At 57.2% G+C, this 14,103-nt stretch overlaps 9 protein-coding genes across 9 annotated transcripts; 6 read left to right on the forward strand and 3 right to left on the reverse strand.

The window, feature by feature from the left end:
• Positions 1-1,262: 1,262 nt before the first annotated feature.
• On the forward strand, positions 1,263-2,047 carry GGTG_04401 (hypothetical protein; the record flags this gene model as incomplete). Its single annotated transcript, XM_009222197.1, has 3 exons — positions 1,263-1,270; positions 1,648-1,693; positions 1,769-2,047. The coding sequence occupies 3 exons, from the start codon at positions 1,263-1,265 to the stop codon at positions 2,045-2,047; spliced, it is 333 nt and encodes a 110-aa protein (XP_009220461.1).
• Positions 2,048-2,807: 760 nt separating this feature from the next.
• On the forward strand, positions 2,808-3,945 carry GGTG_04402 (hypothetical protein; the record flags this gene model as incomplete). The annotated part of the gene is made up of 2 exons (XM_009222198.1): positions 2,808-3,262; positions 3,330-3,945. The coding sequence occupies 2 exons, from the start codon at positions 2,808-2,810 to the stop codon at positions 3,943-3,945; spliced, it is 1,071 nt and encodes a 356-aa protein (XP_009220462.1).
• A 385-nt stretch (positions 3,946-4,330) lies between these two features.
• Positions 4,331-5,494, forward strand: GGTG_04403 (hypothetical protein; the record flags this gene model as incomplete). Its single annotated transcript, XM_009222199.1, has 1 exon — positions 4,331-5,494. The coding sequence occupies one exon, from the start codon at positions 4,331-4,333 to the stop codon at positions 5,492-5,494; it is 1,164 nt and encodes a 387-aa protein (XP_009220463.1).
• Positions 5,495-6,954: 1,460 nt separating this feature from the next.
• GGTG_04404 (hypothetical protein) lies at positions 6,955-8,089 on the forward strand. Its single transcript, XM_009222200.1, has 3 exons — positions 6,955-7,274; positions 7,369-7,668; positions 7,737-8,089. Exons 1-3 carry the CDS (start codon positions 7,095-7,097, stop codon positions 7,815-7,817), a joined length of 561 nt encoding a protein of 186 aa, XP_009220464.1. The 5' UTR covers positions 6,955-7,094; the 3' UTR covers positions 7,818-8,089.
• A 319-nt stretch (positions 8,090-8,408) lies between these two features.
• On the reverse strand, positions 8,409-8,741 carry GGTG_04405 (hypothetical protein; the record flags this gene model as incomplete). Its single annotated transcript, XM_009222201.1, has 1 exon — positions 8,409-8,741. One exon carries the CDS (start codon positions 8,739-8,741, stop codon positions 8,409-8,411), a length of 333 nt encoding a protein of 110 aa, XP_009220465.1.
• Positions 8,742-9,331: 590 nt separating this feature from the next.
• GGTG_04406 (hypothetical protein) lies at positions 9,332-10,219 on the reverse strand (the record flags this gene model as incomplete). The annotated part of the gene is made up of 3 exons (XM_009222202.1): positions 9,332-9,620; positions 9,786-10,001; positions 10,134-10,219. The coding sequence occupies 3 exons, from the start codon at positions 10,217-10,219 to the stop codon at positions 9,332-9,334; spliced, it is 591 nt and encodes a 196-aa protein (XP_009220466.1).
• A 340-nt stretch (positions 10,220-10,559) lies between these two features.
• Positions 10,560-10,803, forward strand: GGTG_04407 (hypothetical protein; the record flags this gene model as incomplete). Its single annotated transcript, XM_009222203.1, has 2 exons — positions 10,560-10,629; positions 10,664-10,803. The coding sequence occupies 2 exons, from the start codon at positions 10,560-10,562 to the stop codon at positions 10,801-10,803; spliced, it is 210 nt and encodes a 69-aa protein (XP_009220467.1).
• Positions 10,804-10,989: 186 nt separating this feature from the next.
• On the forward strand, positions 10,990-13,655 carry GGTG_04408 (hypothetical protein; the record flags this gene model as incomplete). Its single annotated transcript, XM_009222204.1, has 5 exons — positions 10,990-11,064; positions 11,190-11,266; positions 11,391-12,388; positions 12,504-12,808; positions 12,895-13,655. The coding sequence occupies 5 exons, from the start codon at positions 10,990-10,992 to the stop codon at positions 13,183-13,185; spliced, it is 1,746 nt and encodes a 581-aa protein (XP_009220468.1). The 3' UTR covers positions 13,186-13,655.
• Positions 13,656-13,666: 11 nt separating this feature from the next.
• Positions 13,667-14,047, reverse strand: GGTG_04409 (hypothetical protein; the record flags this gene model as incomplete). The annotated part of the gene is made up of 1 exon (XM_009222205.1): positions 13,667-14,047. The coding sequence occupies one exon, from the start codon at positions 14,045-14,047 to the stop codon at positions 13,667-13,669; it is 381 nt and encodes a 126-aa protein (XP_009220469.1).
• Positions 14,048-14,103: the final 56 nt, after the last annotated feature.

The raw sequence follows: 14,103 nt of genomic DNA on the forward strand, positions 1-14,103 counted from the left end.
AAATAATAAATAATAAATAATAAATAATAAATAATAAATATTAATAAATAAAAATTATTAATAAATAAAAATTATTAATAAATAAAAAGAACAGCTACGCTTTCAGGCTTCGCTAACGCTTTCACTGCTTTTTTGTATTGTTTAAAGTACGAATTAAAACATTAAAAAAAAGCGGTGTTACTCTATTCTTTTGCCCTATACAACTAAAATTAAAATTAAGGCAATTTAACGGAAGGTGCCCCCGAAGGGCCGTGCACCGGCGTCGAATTAGCGGAGCGGCTCCTGATTTTATAACTAATGTTTCTTCCGGTATGCCCTCACCATTTTGGGCACATCCTTAACCAGCTGCTCGCGAGGTTCCCAGGTGTAGGTGCCTCCCAACCATTTGACTTTGTAGCATAATTGCCTTGCCGAGTCTCTTCTCGTCGTGCACGCTCCTCGATTTCCTCCACGATCCACTTGTCAATGTCGTCGTCCTTGCGATACACTCCGGGCTCCATCCTCTCTCTCTCTCTCACGGATCCGAAGCGACGGGCTGGAGATGTTCCACCGAGATCTCCGGGTTCCGTTTGAGCCAGCCCGGCAACTGGATGCGGAACTTGAGGTCGCTAATGACTTCCAGGACTTTGAAAGGGCCGACCTTGGGGAACGACAGCTTGTGCTGGTTATCGAAGTGGTATCCTCTGTCGCCAGGTTTGGCCAGCTTCACATACACGAAGTCGCCTGCCTGAAGCTTGGGAGGCGGGTGCTTGTTGTCGTAGGCCACCTTGGATCTCGCCTCTGCGATGCGCACGGCGTCCCAGGCCTCCGCCCTCACTCTCTTCTGTACCTCGGTAAAGGCCTCTGGTTCCATCATTGGCACAGGCCCCGGCAGCCACAGCTTGGGATCCCGTCCGTATAGCATCTTGAAGGGCTTTTTTTTTGTCGATGCTGAGATGGAGGTGTTCAGCCTGGCCAAGACGTGCGGAACATGATCCTCCCATCCCGATGGATCCAGCTTGCTTCCGATGAGCGTGCAGAGTGCGATGATGAAGGTTTGTATCGTTCTTCCTGCTTGCCCGTTGGCGCTCGGGTGGTGGGCCGCTGTCACCTGCACTGATATCCCTGCCATCTTGGTCCGATATGAAGGTGTCTGGGAAACCCCAATCAGGATAGATCTCCCTGATGTACTTCTTTGCCCATTTCTTGGTGTCCCAGTCCGTGCGACCGTAAATCAGCTTGACGAACTTGGAAGTCTTGTCAACCACGATCAGCCCTGCGTCATGCCCCTGTGAGCTAACAGGCAGGCTGACGATGAAGTCCATGCAGAGCACTCGGAGCGGTTCTTCTGGTGCGAAGATTGGCTGCAGGTCTCCGAAGGGTCGTTGGTTTGTCGGCTTGGCTTGACCGCAATCGGGACAGGCTCGGCAGAAGCGGTCTACCTTTCCCCTCAGGTTGTTGAAGTGCACGAACGGTCGAAGAAATTGATATGTCCGGTGCGCTGCAGGATGAGCTCGCTTGGAGTGTGCCATCGTCAGCACCTCCCTGACCAGCGATCCCGGGGCTAATCATCGCCTTCTCCGACGAGCTGGAGTCCGAGGTTTCCGGCCCGTCGATGCACGTCGCCTAGGCCCCGACCTCCGTCATTCGCGTAGACTTTGACAACAGATCAGGCATCTCTCTGCACGTCGCCGCACCTGCGTCACCAGGCTGCGTCGCCCGTCTCGATAGGGCGTCTCAAGGAGTCCTCATGATAGAGGTGCTCCCGGCCTTTGCCCTCACAAACTAGACCCTGGAGGCCGAGCACTGGAAGGCGCGCGCCAACCTCACCGACGCCAGCGCCATCGCCCCCAAGTACAACACGACCCATGAGCTCCTGATGCTGGCCCCCTGGGCCGCCATCCCGGCCCGCGTGAACGCCTCCGGCCTCGGTTATTGGACTCCGCACTTTTCGTGGTCCCCCCGACTCCCCCGCCGCGGGCGCGTACCTCTCTCCCGGGCCCCATCCCCAACACGGCACCTCAACGGGGTTAAGACACCACCCCTGGTGCCTGCGAGGGACTTGTGACTGCTGGAAGCGACCCGACCCCAGGGCGCCTCGCTATTTCGGCCTCCTCACAGGCCTCTTGGGTGACCAGTCGGCCTGACATGTGTCCGAGTGATCAATCCCCGTGTGACAGGTGAGGATGATAGGTATCCAGTCGGCAGAGAGAGGGGCCAGGAAAAGCGCCGGGGGTTGGAGTCATACATCACCGGATTTGCAGTGTTTTTTGGGTTCACGGCACAGGATTTGTGATCACCAACTGCTAAGCGCCTGTAACAGGTTTTACCGGAGCACGATCCTAATGCGCTGCGCGGAAGAGCAAGGCGGTAATCATGCGGATTCTTGATATGTACCTACCTAGGACTTGGCAAATCGCAAACACAAAGGATCCAGGCTCGGTGATCTTGCCTTGTGTGTGCATGGATGGATTTTCACGGTGCGCATAGGGCTTCGGGTGCGACCATCGCCATGAAGAGGAGGGCCGGGTACCCTACCAAAGCTCGGTGTGTGTTGGCGCCTGTTGAGATGGGGCCAAATGTGTCATCACGTTGTGATGAATCCGAAGGGCCGCAGCTCTTGATGCTAGGGAACCCTGCGCCGGCCCCGCATACCATCAGCTTAAAATCTCCCTGGGGCACCCATCTCCCTGCATCACCAGGGGAGATGGGTGAGCTCCATTGATATCGTCCCCCACTGAACCTCCACCAAGCAGCCAATGCACGTCTACTGAATACACCTACGCAAACGCCATCCTCCCCTCTTACGGATAAACGATCCAGCCACGATGGCCACCATAGGTCAGATGTACGACTTCGATACCGAGATCGCCACATTTTTCTCTCAGACCTCTGTGAGCCGCGAGGAGTGTGACCAAGTCGCAAAGGATCTCGTTGGTCACAGCCAAGTCGTCCCAGTGCCAATACAGGGCGTCTGCTCGTATACGGTCTACGCTGGAGAGCAGCTTGAATTCGTTGTCCAGTTCCGCCTGAAGTCCCTCCAGCTCAAGCTTGAAACAGTCACTCTCGCACGCCAGATCTATGGTGAGCTCGTACCGGAGGTGTCCTTCAGGACGCAGCTGGGCGAGGACGCGGCAACAGCCGGCCAGGAGCCTCTCCTGGTGTACGTCATGACCCGAATCCTCGGGCCCAGCCGCCTCGACTTCATAATCGCCGACAAGTTCCCCGATAACTCGCCGGAGAACAAGGCTCGCCGGAGGAACTTGGTGAAGGATGTTGCAAGGTTCAGGAGCCCCCCGCCTCCCTCTTTGAGGTGAAGATCGCAACTAACCAGCCCGTACACCTGCTAGGTTCTTCGCCACTGCATGGAAAGCGCCGCAGCATGTCGAGCCAGCATACCATGATCACATGGCCGAGACGTTCAACAAGGACCTGCAGAGTTTGCTCGTCGCCCTTCCCACTCGCTTTCACCCAATCATCCGCGCCACGATAAAATCTTTGCCGAAGATTCTCAATCTCCCCATGGTGCTGACACATGGAGACTTCTTCGAGTCAAACATCATCGTCGACGAGTCCTCTTACCACCTGGCCGGTGTCATTGATTGGGCAGAGGCGGAAATCACTCCCTTCGGTGTGAACCTCGTGTCTCCGCAGTTGTTGATGAGCAAGCTGCACTTGAGGGATGGGTATATCAGATACGATGACTACGATGAGTTGACTGGCCTGTTCTGGAGCACCTTCACCAGTGAGGCGGGCGGGCTGAGCGTGGACACCATCAAGACCATCAAAGCGGCAAGAGTCCTCGGTGTGCTGCGCTCCAAGGGATTCACCGCAAGGCTCAGGAATATGGCTACGCCGGTCCCGATCGGGGACGACGCGATTGGGAGGTATAACATGATGCAACTGGATGGACTGTTGCTCAATCCTGCCACGCGTTTCGAGGACATGGATGAATATTTGGCTTAGGAAAATAGCGGCTGATATCGGACTTGACACTAGCTGAGCGCCTGGGCTTGCCCGATGATGGCGAAACCTCAAAGTCTGCATTGCGGCCTTATTATAATAGACAAGCCTTGTATGTAATTGGTGGAAAGCGGCTGGCCGCAAGGTTAAGGCTTCATGCATAACGTGTTGGCCGCACGTCGTATATGTTCCGGTGGATCCCTTATGCAAGGTTCCTAAGCGGGCGGCCGTGTGCGGGCCTCCTGGGTCTTACAGGCACGGGCCTTAGCCACCGTGGCTCAGCGACTCCCCAGGCGCCACGCGCTATCGCCGAGGATTTCCGATTTTCTCCAACGGCCTTACCATTCACTTTCAGCGTTTCTTCCTGCCAAACGACCAGCAAACAACGATGTTCCGCCCTGCATCTGATGATACTGCGGCAATCCCATCCTTACTTTCCGTATCGGCGTCGCAGCCGAAGGTCGATTTCGTCCACCCCGGCTACGACGGCGACTTCATTTCTGCGGCCTTCCTTTCGCTCCCCCCCCTCGATGACGGCGGCGTTTGCTTCGATACGGCCATTGCGGCCTGCGGTCTTATAGCCTGCAATCAATGGACCGGCTATCTTTCTACCGACAAGGCCGGCCAGAATCGCGTCGCCCGGCCGGCGGATGGCATCTTGCGCAACCACCCATATTACTATTTCCACGTCCCTGTAACCGGGTCTCTCCCATACCCCGTCATCCCCCGTTTTTCAGACTGGGCATTTCCGCATGGCAACCTCCCCGCGCCCTGGGCCCGCTTGCAGCTGCAAACAAACCCAAATATCCAGGGTCAATGCATCGCGACCAAATACAGCCACGGCGTTGACAGCGCGCATTGCGTCCCTTCAAGCGAAAGCGAATGGTGGGATTTCAACTACATGGGCCGCTACAGCTCTTCATCTGCTGTCAATTTTTCTACCCAGCCTCAGGATAGTCCTGCCAATCTGATACCTCTCCGTGCGGACTTTCATCGCGTGTTCGACGGGCGCCACCTTTGTTTCGTCCCCAAAGAGGTTAAAACTGCCGATTCCGCCGCAATACAAACCTGCCTTTACATTCATGTGTTTGTTCCCTCCTACAACGGCCAAGTTGCAGGTCTCTGGCACAACCGCGCTCTGCACCCTTTGCCCCCGGGCCTTTCCAAAGAATGCCTTTTTGCCCGCTTCGCTTATACGGTCCTTAGCCCTGCTGTTTTTGCCTCTTCAGTATTTCTGGGAGGCAGCCGTGTAGCCCGTCATCTCTGCACCCGCGACCCCAAAACCCAAACCCCAACCGCAAAAATGGAAAGTCCCGATAGCTGCCGCAGGATCTTGCGCACTGCTCGGTCCAGAAGCCCGAGAAAGCGGAGTGCGCCTCCCGGAAACGACGATGATGCAGGCGGTTGCAGTGAGGGCGACAGCGACAGCGGGTATTTCAGCCGAAAAGCTACACTATCCGGTACCTATGGTTTACCGTTTCAATTGCTTGAGGAGGAGGAGGAGGAGCGAGGGCGTAGCCGGAAGCGAGCTCGTGTGATAGGGGGAGAATAAGGGGGTGGACAGTTGTATGGTAAAAACCTCCCGCGTTGTCAATTTCTTGAGACTTCCTTAAGCCATGTTACTCCGACATTAGCCACGCCCGCCACTCCCAGGCGAACCCGAAAGTGAGGCAAACAAGGCAGCCTCGCAGACTGGGGGCGTGGGAGGCTGCGGAGAGAGATGTTTCCATTTCGTTAAATCACAACCAGCCAGCTGACCACCACACCGACGTTACGCACGAAACATACCCGCCGGTGGCCGGCCACGGCGACGGTCCTTCTGCTTGGCTTTCCCGTTCTGCATTCCCTATTTACCTGCTGCACGGAACCGTGACTGCAACCGATGCTAGGAGATTTAGTTAGGCGGGCGGGCGGAATGCCAGTAAGTTGCTCAGGACATGCTATTTAGAATCTTGTGAATCTGGCCACACCCGCGACGCCTGCGCTGGAGCCGGCAGGATAAAGGGAGGGCGGGCGGGGACAAGCAGCTCTACTCAAAATCTCAGCTGCGACACCATGACGCCGACTAACGCCAAGCCGGGGCTGCTGCTTGTATGTTGCGGTTCTGGTCCCCGCATGCCGTTTGGCTCTACCATGGTTGTAGAGCGTCGTTGGACCCTGGTAGACAGTAAGCAAACGCTTCATGCATTTACTTGACGAAAGCGCCGGGGATTTCGATCGGATAGGGCGCAGAAATGATGTTGGATGCAGGCAACGCCGCTACCATCCAAGCCCGTGGCGCGCATGCACCTCATAAGGGTCTGCACACCGACGCGCATGAACTGGCAGCATCGACATGTGAATTTGACGGGGCAGTTTGGGGGCCGGGTGATTTATCCACGATGAAGTCCGAGGAATAAATGTGATGCGAAAAACCTTGAGTCAATTCTGGAGTCCGATGGTTCATGAAAAGTCCGAGATCGTTACCGAGACCCGAAATTGCTAAGTCCTAACTACTAGTATCGAGACGTTCACCAGCGGTCAGAATAATGTAGCCATCCATATGGGGCTCATGCCTTTCACTGAGGGTGGCTCGCGTTTAGCTCGCAATTAGCTCGCATTCAGCTCGCATTTAGCGCGCATCCGTTGGCCATGTGTCCAGCCGCAGGTCAATATTACCAGAAACTTATATCCATATTGGGGAAACCCGCCCGCGGGACGAGCATGGCGTTGTGGAAAAGAGAAACGTCGTGCTGTCGAGCGGCGCATGGCATGCGCCGCATGGAGGCCACGCATGGGGGCCAAAAGAAAGAGGGAGCATCGCGGGCAACGGAGTGGTCAACTCAAGCAGTGGTGATGCCCTCGCTTGTTGTGAGGGGGTGGAATGCTTACGTTACCCCGTAACTATCATGACAGGCAGCTGGCGTCGAGTCTGCGAGATTGGTACGACGACACAACGGGGTCCTGCGAGGCGATCCCGCCGACGCGTTGATGCCTCTTGTCATCACAATGAGGAGGTCGGAGACTGTAGACAGGTCGTCAAAAAGCAGTATAAAGCCAGGTGTGTGCTCCCCCCCAAGACTGTTCTGTTCGCCTCCATCACCACCGCCACCTCCTCACTTCTCCCATTCGGCAGCATTGAACCAGCTAATCACCACCACCGCCTCGCCAACATGCACTTCTCGGCGGCACTCCTGAGCCTCGCGACCACCGCGCTGGCCATCGACATCAGGGGTCATGCCAATAGCAACTGCGGGGGTGGCTTCAGGGCCTGCACAAACATTAATCCCAACGTGTGCTGCGTGTTCAGCACCTCCGCAAGCAGCGGACTTCTAAGCGTGTCCATTGCGGCCGTACGTGGAAAATCTCCTCTCTTTTTTCTTCTCCCTCCATCTTGCTTGGGAAACCCCCTCGAATTACTAACGGTGTCTCAAAAAAAAAAAACAGATCCCGACCAGCTGGCGCATCACCGGCGAGGCCTACACCGGCGGCGGCTGCAGCTTCCTCGGGGGGCAGTGGGACTCGAACGGCACCCCGGACATTTGCATGCCCTTCTCGTCGCGTGGCGACCGCACGGGGGGCCGGTACTGGTTCCGGAGCCGCAAGCGCGCCGACGACCGGTCGTGCCCCGCCGAGCAGGCCGGTGTCGGCAAGTGTGAGGCTGCTGCCAAGCCCGACACGCTCGTGCTCGCCGACGGCACCAAGTACAGCATCTCCGGTCTGGCGGATGACAAGGTTGAGGAGATGGTGAGTCTTTTGCCGTACACCCCGGAGGGAAAGTAGGTTAGATGCTGACTTGCTTCCCCGGCTTGAAGAGCAAGATTGCCGACTCCGGTGCCGGTGCCGACGCGATGCCGGCCGAGTTCCAGGTCCTCCGCCGCGATGTCAAGGCCTGAGGCTCTGCAAAAGCTCCCTCGGGACCTAGATCACCGCCTTCGCAACCCCCTAGCTCGTGGAGGGTCTTGTCGGGTCTGGGGGGTCCGGATTGTAGCCAGCTTTCATGGGGTTAAGAGGCGAATAGCGCGGGTGAGGAAACTTGGAAGTTGCGGCATTCTGCTCTGTGTGCGGCTGGACGTTATTACCTTGGTCCCATAGGAAAACCCTGCAGCCAAAGAAAAAAGACACAAGAAGTAAATGCCACTAAAAACTGGCGGAGAACGCCCCATGGATATACTTTGCCCAAGTATGACAGTGGGCAGAACCCTATTGCCCGCGAATCATCTGAGGTCCCAAAGATTGACTGAAATTGTTTGTGCCGTGAGCTTTCCTTATTCTTGTTCTTTTTTGTTATTATTCCTGTTTTTATTTGTATTTTTCCTTTCCTTCTTATCTTTGGCTCCGTTCCCATTCCTATTCCTATTCCTATTCTGCGAATGAACTGCTGTGGTGGGCGTGGACTTCTACTGGAACCGAACCGCTTCTTCATGCGCCCGTGCGAGACGGAAAAGTCCACGGTGGCCCTCTTGTTTGCAGCGGTGCTCGTGGATCTAGGTCTGGTAGCTAACTACAAGGTCGTGTGTTGAAGCGTTACCCTTATCATCGACGATGCCGAAGGATTCCTCCCGGGCGACTCGGTGACGGGCGGAGGCTCCCCCGACTCGTACCGCGCCGGCACCATCGACACCCCGACCACCATTCCGATGGCGCCAACGACGCCTCTCCAGCCCCCTACCAACGTCTGCCCCCAGCTCTCGCCTCACTGGCCCCGCCGAGGGCGTCCTTGACCTTGGAACCCTCGTCAAGCCTGTCCACCTTACCCACCCTTCCAGCTCGCCTCTTTCCCAGCTCCCCGACGACGCGCACGACTTGTTTTCGAGCATCGAGCGGGTGGCCGAATCGCGCGTGGCTTTTATACCCGACGACTCCCGCGAAGCCCTCGTGAAGGTGGTGCCACCAAGTCTTGGATGGCCGGACACGTGGTTCACCCCGCCCGGAGAGGAGGGAAGCGGCACATGAGGAGTTCCGGCCGTGGACCATCGGCCATCTAGGTGAACCCGTCGGCGATTTGGCATTGTGCCAGCTCAGCAACTTTTCCTGAATCCAGAAAACGGCGTTGGAGTGTGGCAGGAATGGAGCCAACAACGGCGCTGTAGCCGGCCTGCTTTGCGATAACGAGAGTTGTATTTAATCGTGGTACCAGCCCCTGAACAAACCGTGAGAACCGTCGACAGAAAGAAAATATTATGAGCTGGACCAAACAAAAGCCAATTAAATGCAAAACAGTGGTAAAAGGAAAACCTCGAAATTCCAAACAGCGACCCGAGAAAACAAAACGACTTGGAAAAGAACGACAAGTGTTGAAAAAAAAGCACATAAGCTTTCCACAAGGAAATACGAAACCCTAGCAGATAAAAGCAACAAAGGTAGGAAAGAAGCAAGGCTGTAGGTGGTGAGGGAAGGAGGCGCTGGGTTAAATGACACCAGCCTTGAGGTCGTCCACGTTCTTCAGCTTGGGGAAAGGCTTGGTACCGGTAAAGACCTTGTTGTTCCCGTTGACCGTAGCCGAATGCGATTCGCCGCCATTGCAGGCGCGCAGGCCTTTATGGCTAGCCTGGAAGGTCCAACCCGTAATGCAACTTACGGTGGTGTTCTTGACGATAGAGTCGAGCATGATGGTACCGTTATCGAGGATCAACAAGGCTGTTGTCGCCAAGTTATTGAGTTGATCCTCGATAACGGCACCGTCATGCTCGACTCCTCTATCATTAAAAATACCACCGTAAGTCGCATCACGGGTTGGACCTTCCAGGCTAGCCATAAAGGCCCGCGCGCCTGCAATGGCGGCGAGGTATTAAGAAAGTTCGTGAAGAAAGTTCTTCCCGATGCCGGTCAGGTCGGGCAGGGGCCCATGCTGGAACTCATACGCGCGGTAGCCGCTCTCCGTGAGGACGAAGATATGGCCGTGTAGCGACGACGCGTCGAGTGTGGCGATGTCCGTGATCTTCGCCCAACGCATGGCCGGGTCCTCGAAGTTTGTTCCCACCATCACTGATCCCTCGGGGATCTGGAAGTGGCCATGGATGAGGTGGATGCCGAAGGCTTTTTCGGCATTTTGGTGAGCGAATAGAGCCGCTAGGTTCCTAATGTGCTCGTCGGCAACCTCGGGTTAGTCCCCATCGTCCTTGAGGCTGTTGTAGCTGTATGGTAAAGCAAGGTCAGTCAACTGAGGTCTTAATTCCTAGCCTGACCGCGTAGGTACTATATTGACTTACAGCGTGCGGCTCGCTTGGAAGTCCAGATTGTTCAAAGCCTGGTCAAGTGTGGGGAGAGTGGGGAACTGGGCCACAAGAGCTGCCATTGTGCGCGGTAGGTTTGGCTGACGGGGTACGGGATCGATGTGAATATAAGGGTAGACTTTAGTAGTCAGTTGCTTCGTAGATGTGAGTGTTGTAATGCAGAGGATTGTGGTGTAGAGGGCTGTGGTGTGATCTGGACTGGATGAGGAGTGAAGGAAGAGAGCGGTCTTTTATAGATACACGAATCTGGCCCCCTTTGCCTCTCGAGGATCTGGTGGGCAAAGTGAGCCGCCAATGGTCGAGGGCGCATGACCACTTCCATCACCGTCGGGGTGGTATGTCACTATAATCACGATGTTGCTGTACCGGCCAACATCTGGAACGCAAGCTCGACAAACCAACATGTCCCACGAGCCGGTCAGCAAGGTCAGGCTACTCCAGACCGAGCAGCCCAAGACGGGCATGACTGATAGTGGATGGGGTTATCTGCTCTAATTGCAGGGAAGCGTACCAGATCTACGGCCCTATGTGTGGTAACCGCTATGCGGCGGCTCAAGAGCAGGGCCTCAAGCGTGGCTACATTTCTACCTATCCAGGCCCTGCCCTTTCCAACGGCCAACGCCTGGCGCTCTTGTGTAACTTGTGAATCCACAGGAACACAGCCCCCTCCGTTTGTGTTCGAACCGCCCGTCGGTCGCTTGCGGTCAAACGATGCGCGCTTACGCCCTCCCGGTCCTTTCTGATATTCCGGTCAACTTACAGTACCCAAAATCGCGAGGCGTAATATTTGGACTTCTTGCACGGGCCCGTCGCGCGCGTTCGGCCACGTGCCATGACGCTGTGCTTCAGGGCTGGTTCTGAGGAGGGCTCCAGGGGCTACTTTGTTGGGGCCAGGCGTATTGAGGTTGTGGGTTTGCCTATGTCTCTATACGGAAGTCCAAACCTGCGGCTGAGTTAAAGCAATCGGGATAGAGTCGGAAACCTGTATCGGGCTCCATGTTGTCTGGTATCGAGTCTTCCAATCGCCAGTAGCACAGGTGCAGTCCGGGCAGGCACCTGCAGCGGCGGCCCGCACTTTCCAACACTGCTGATGGGGCACCAGGAGTCTGGTATGTGGGGCTCAGTGTCAACCAACACCGCTACTCAACGTCAATCGTGGGCCAAGAACGCCTGGCGTCATTGATGGGCCTCAATTCATGCATGGTCTCCCTCAACTGAGCCTCAATCGAGCAGGAGAATCTCGGCTTGGGCAAATTTCCGATTGCCGGCGGCTCTTGATGAACAGGACGTATCAATGGAAGATTCGACGCAAATCCCGGCCGGCACGCCGCATGCAAACGATGGTGACGGCCCGGTTCCAACCCTCATGGTCATTGCTGCCCAGGGAGACCTCTGTCTCCGCGTCACGTTCATCTCATCTCCCAAGACCCTGAAGCCCCCCAAAAAGGAAGCCCGCCCGCGCCCCAGCCTGCCCAGGACGTCCGCCGGCGCAGGCAGCCCAGCGGGGCCACAGGCACAGCCGCCGCCGCCGCCGCCGCCACCGCCGCTCACCCCACTCCAGTCGCCGCGCGAGACGCATTGGTACCGCGTCGAGCTGGCCGCGCTGACGCGGCAGTCCGAGTACTTCCGCGTCCTGCTGGGCGCCGACTCGCGCTTCGGCGAGGCTCGCGCCGTGGCGGCCGTCCTGGAAGCCCTGGACCTCGACGGCGTGGACCCGCGCGACGTCGAGGACGCGGCGCGGCTGCCGGCCGTCGACGTCACCGACGACGACGAGGCGACGAGGTCGCCGCTGCGCCACCACGCCCTCGCGGACCTGCTGCGCATCCTGCACGGCGCCCCGCCCGCGGTCCGCCACCCGGCCGTGCTGACCATGCGCCACGTCGCGGCGCTCGCGGTGCTGGCGGACCGCTTCGGCTGCGCCCAGCCCGTCTCGCGCAGCCTGTCGGCCGAGCTGCGGTTCAAGTGGCCCGCCACGAGGCTGAAGGCCGCCGCCGACGGTAGTGGGGACGTGAGCGGCGGCGTCGGTGGCCCCCGGCTGGATAGCGAGGAGGTGCTGCGCCAGAGGGTGCTGGTCGCGTGGCTGCTGGACCAGCCGCTCAAGCTGCACGCATCCACGCGCGACTTGACCATCCACGGCTCGAGGCGGTGGACGCAGGTCGCGGACCAGGACGAGGCCGAGGGCCGTGTGGGTGACCTGGCATCCTGGTGGGATTTGCAAGACGACCTTGAGGGTAAGCAGGTCGTCATCTCCTTGTCTTCTGTGCTTTCCCGCTGCCCTCTATCTGTCCCGATATTTTACGTGAAGTGAAGTTGACGCTGGATGTTTACTTTCTCTTTGAACCGAAGTTGAGCTTCGGTATCGTCGGGAATGCATCCTCAACACCATCGCCTCGGTCCAGCATCACTTCATTTCCCTCTACTCATCCCGCACCCAAATGTGTAAGCTGGGCTACGACTCGAGTTCCGCCTGCGATTCGTTCCAGCTAGGACAGATGATCAAGTTCTTGTCTAGCAAAAAGCTCTTATTCCTGGTCGACTTCTCGTCGACGTCGTTTGAGCGAGTGGCAGAGTTTGGGACCACTGATATCAACCACATCATTTCGCTTCTTTCACAAGTGCCAAGCTATCAGGTTGACCGCCATCACACCAACGTGAGTATCCCGTACTATCCCTACTACCACCCGCCGCACCTAGTGCTGCCGTCCCGATGGAAGACTCATATGCCCGTTTGCGACAGTGCGGTCTGAGAACCAAGATCTTGCCCATCTTGGAGTACATAAAAGCCATGATTTCCTCCAATGTGCTGTCCATACCCAGGCGTGAATGGAAGAATGCCCGTGCGACACAGTCGTGGATGCAATCCGGAGACGACGAGAAGCAGGAGAGGCAGCCGTTCCGCTTCGGGAGGTCCGCCGCCAGCGACGACCGTCTTCGGTACGAGGGTGCCATGGCCACCGACAGGATGGCGCGGCAACTCTTTACGGCCAAGAGCTGGGACTGGTCGCCCGAGGACCGGATCCAGCCCTAGGCTTTTTGGGTGTACCTACTTATAGGCACACTCGCCGACTAGACTCGCATACACCCCACCCATTCTCCAGAGACGCACCCAGCATCACGCTCGTGCGCCGTAGTGAAATAAACTACCCGGGCAGTTGCCTGCCGCCATGGGCCGTTTGGAGCATCGACAGCGAGCGCATACATCACTCAATGATGAAGATAGGGAGAGCAGGTGCCATGATTTAATTCGTCTAGAACAAAGCAGGCAAGCTTGACCTCGGGCTTTCGTATAGAGGAGCTTCTAGATATGAACGGTATCAGCTGCCGTCCCAGAATTGTTCTTATTGCCACTTGGCCACTGGTCGAGGCAGACGGCAGGCACCTAGAGGTAAATGGTAGGTAGTCGTGCGCCACAAGCAGCCCTCATCCACGATACAACACAGCCACCAGCTCATCGCTGTCCACCGGAGCCGCGGAGCCACAAGGCAGCACAGCCCCGCCCCTAGCTTCGTCTACCTCCCCTCCGTCACCTGAGTTCCGGCCGCGACCGGGCAGTCAACCGCGCCTCCCATGCAGCCGCAACAGAGCCGGCTCCCTTGGGAGAAGCAGCAGCCCGGGCCGCCGCACATCCATTCCTTGGCCGGGTACCATCTGTGATCCATGTTGCAGACCTCGATCCAGCTGCTCGTATCGTTCCCACCGCAGCGGAATGTCCCCGCCTTACACCTCTCCCCGGCCTTGAGGCCGCGGGTCGGAGAGCTGACGGCCGTGCCTGTGGATGTGGCGGCCGTGGGGGCGGTGGCGTTGCCCATGGAGGTGGCAGATGTGGTCGTGGAGGCGGCAACCGTGGCCGCGGAGACGAGGAGGGTCGCCGTGAGGGCGAGAAATTGCATTATGGCGTCAATGGGTCGACCGAGTCGCTTCTTGTAGGGTGTCTGCTTGATTTTGG

The sequence above is a fragment of the Gaeumannomyces tritici genome (assembly GCF_000145635.1).
Source record: "Gaeumannomyces tritici R3-111a-1 unplaced genomic scaffold supercont2.2, whole genome shotgun sequence".
NCBI lineage: Eukaryota > Fungi > Ascomycota > Sordariomycetes > Magnaporthales > Magnaporthaceae > Gaeumannomyces > Gaeumannomyces tritici.

What these genes read in the sequence shown, in the direction of transcription:
- GGTG_04404 (XM_009222200.1), top strand. Translation starts at nt 7,095, where the DNA reads ATGCACTTCTCGGCGGCACTCCTGAGCCTCGCGACCACCGCGCTGGCC. An exon ending in TAAGCGTGTCCATTGCGGCC is followed by an intron (nt 7,275 to 7,368) that starts GTACGTGGAAAA and finishes AAAAAAAAACAG; the next exon opens with ATCCCGACCAGCTGGCGCAT. An exon ending in ATGACAAGGTTGAGGAGATG is followed by an intron (nt 7,669 to 7,736) that starts GTGAGTCTTTTG and finishes CCCGGCTTGAAG; the next exon opens with AGCAAGATTGCCGACTCCGG.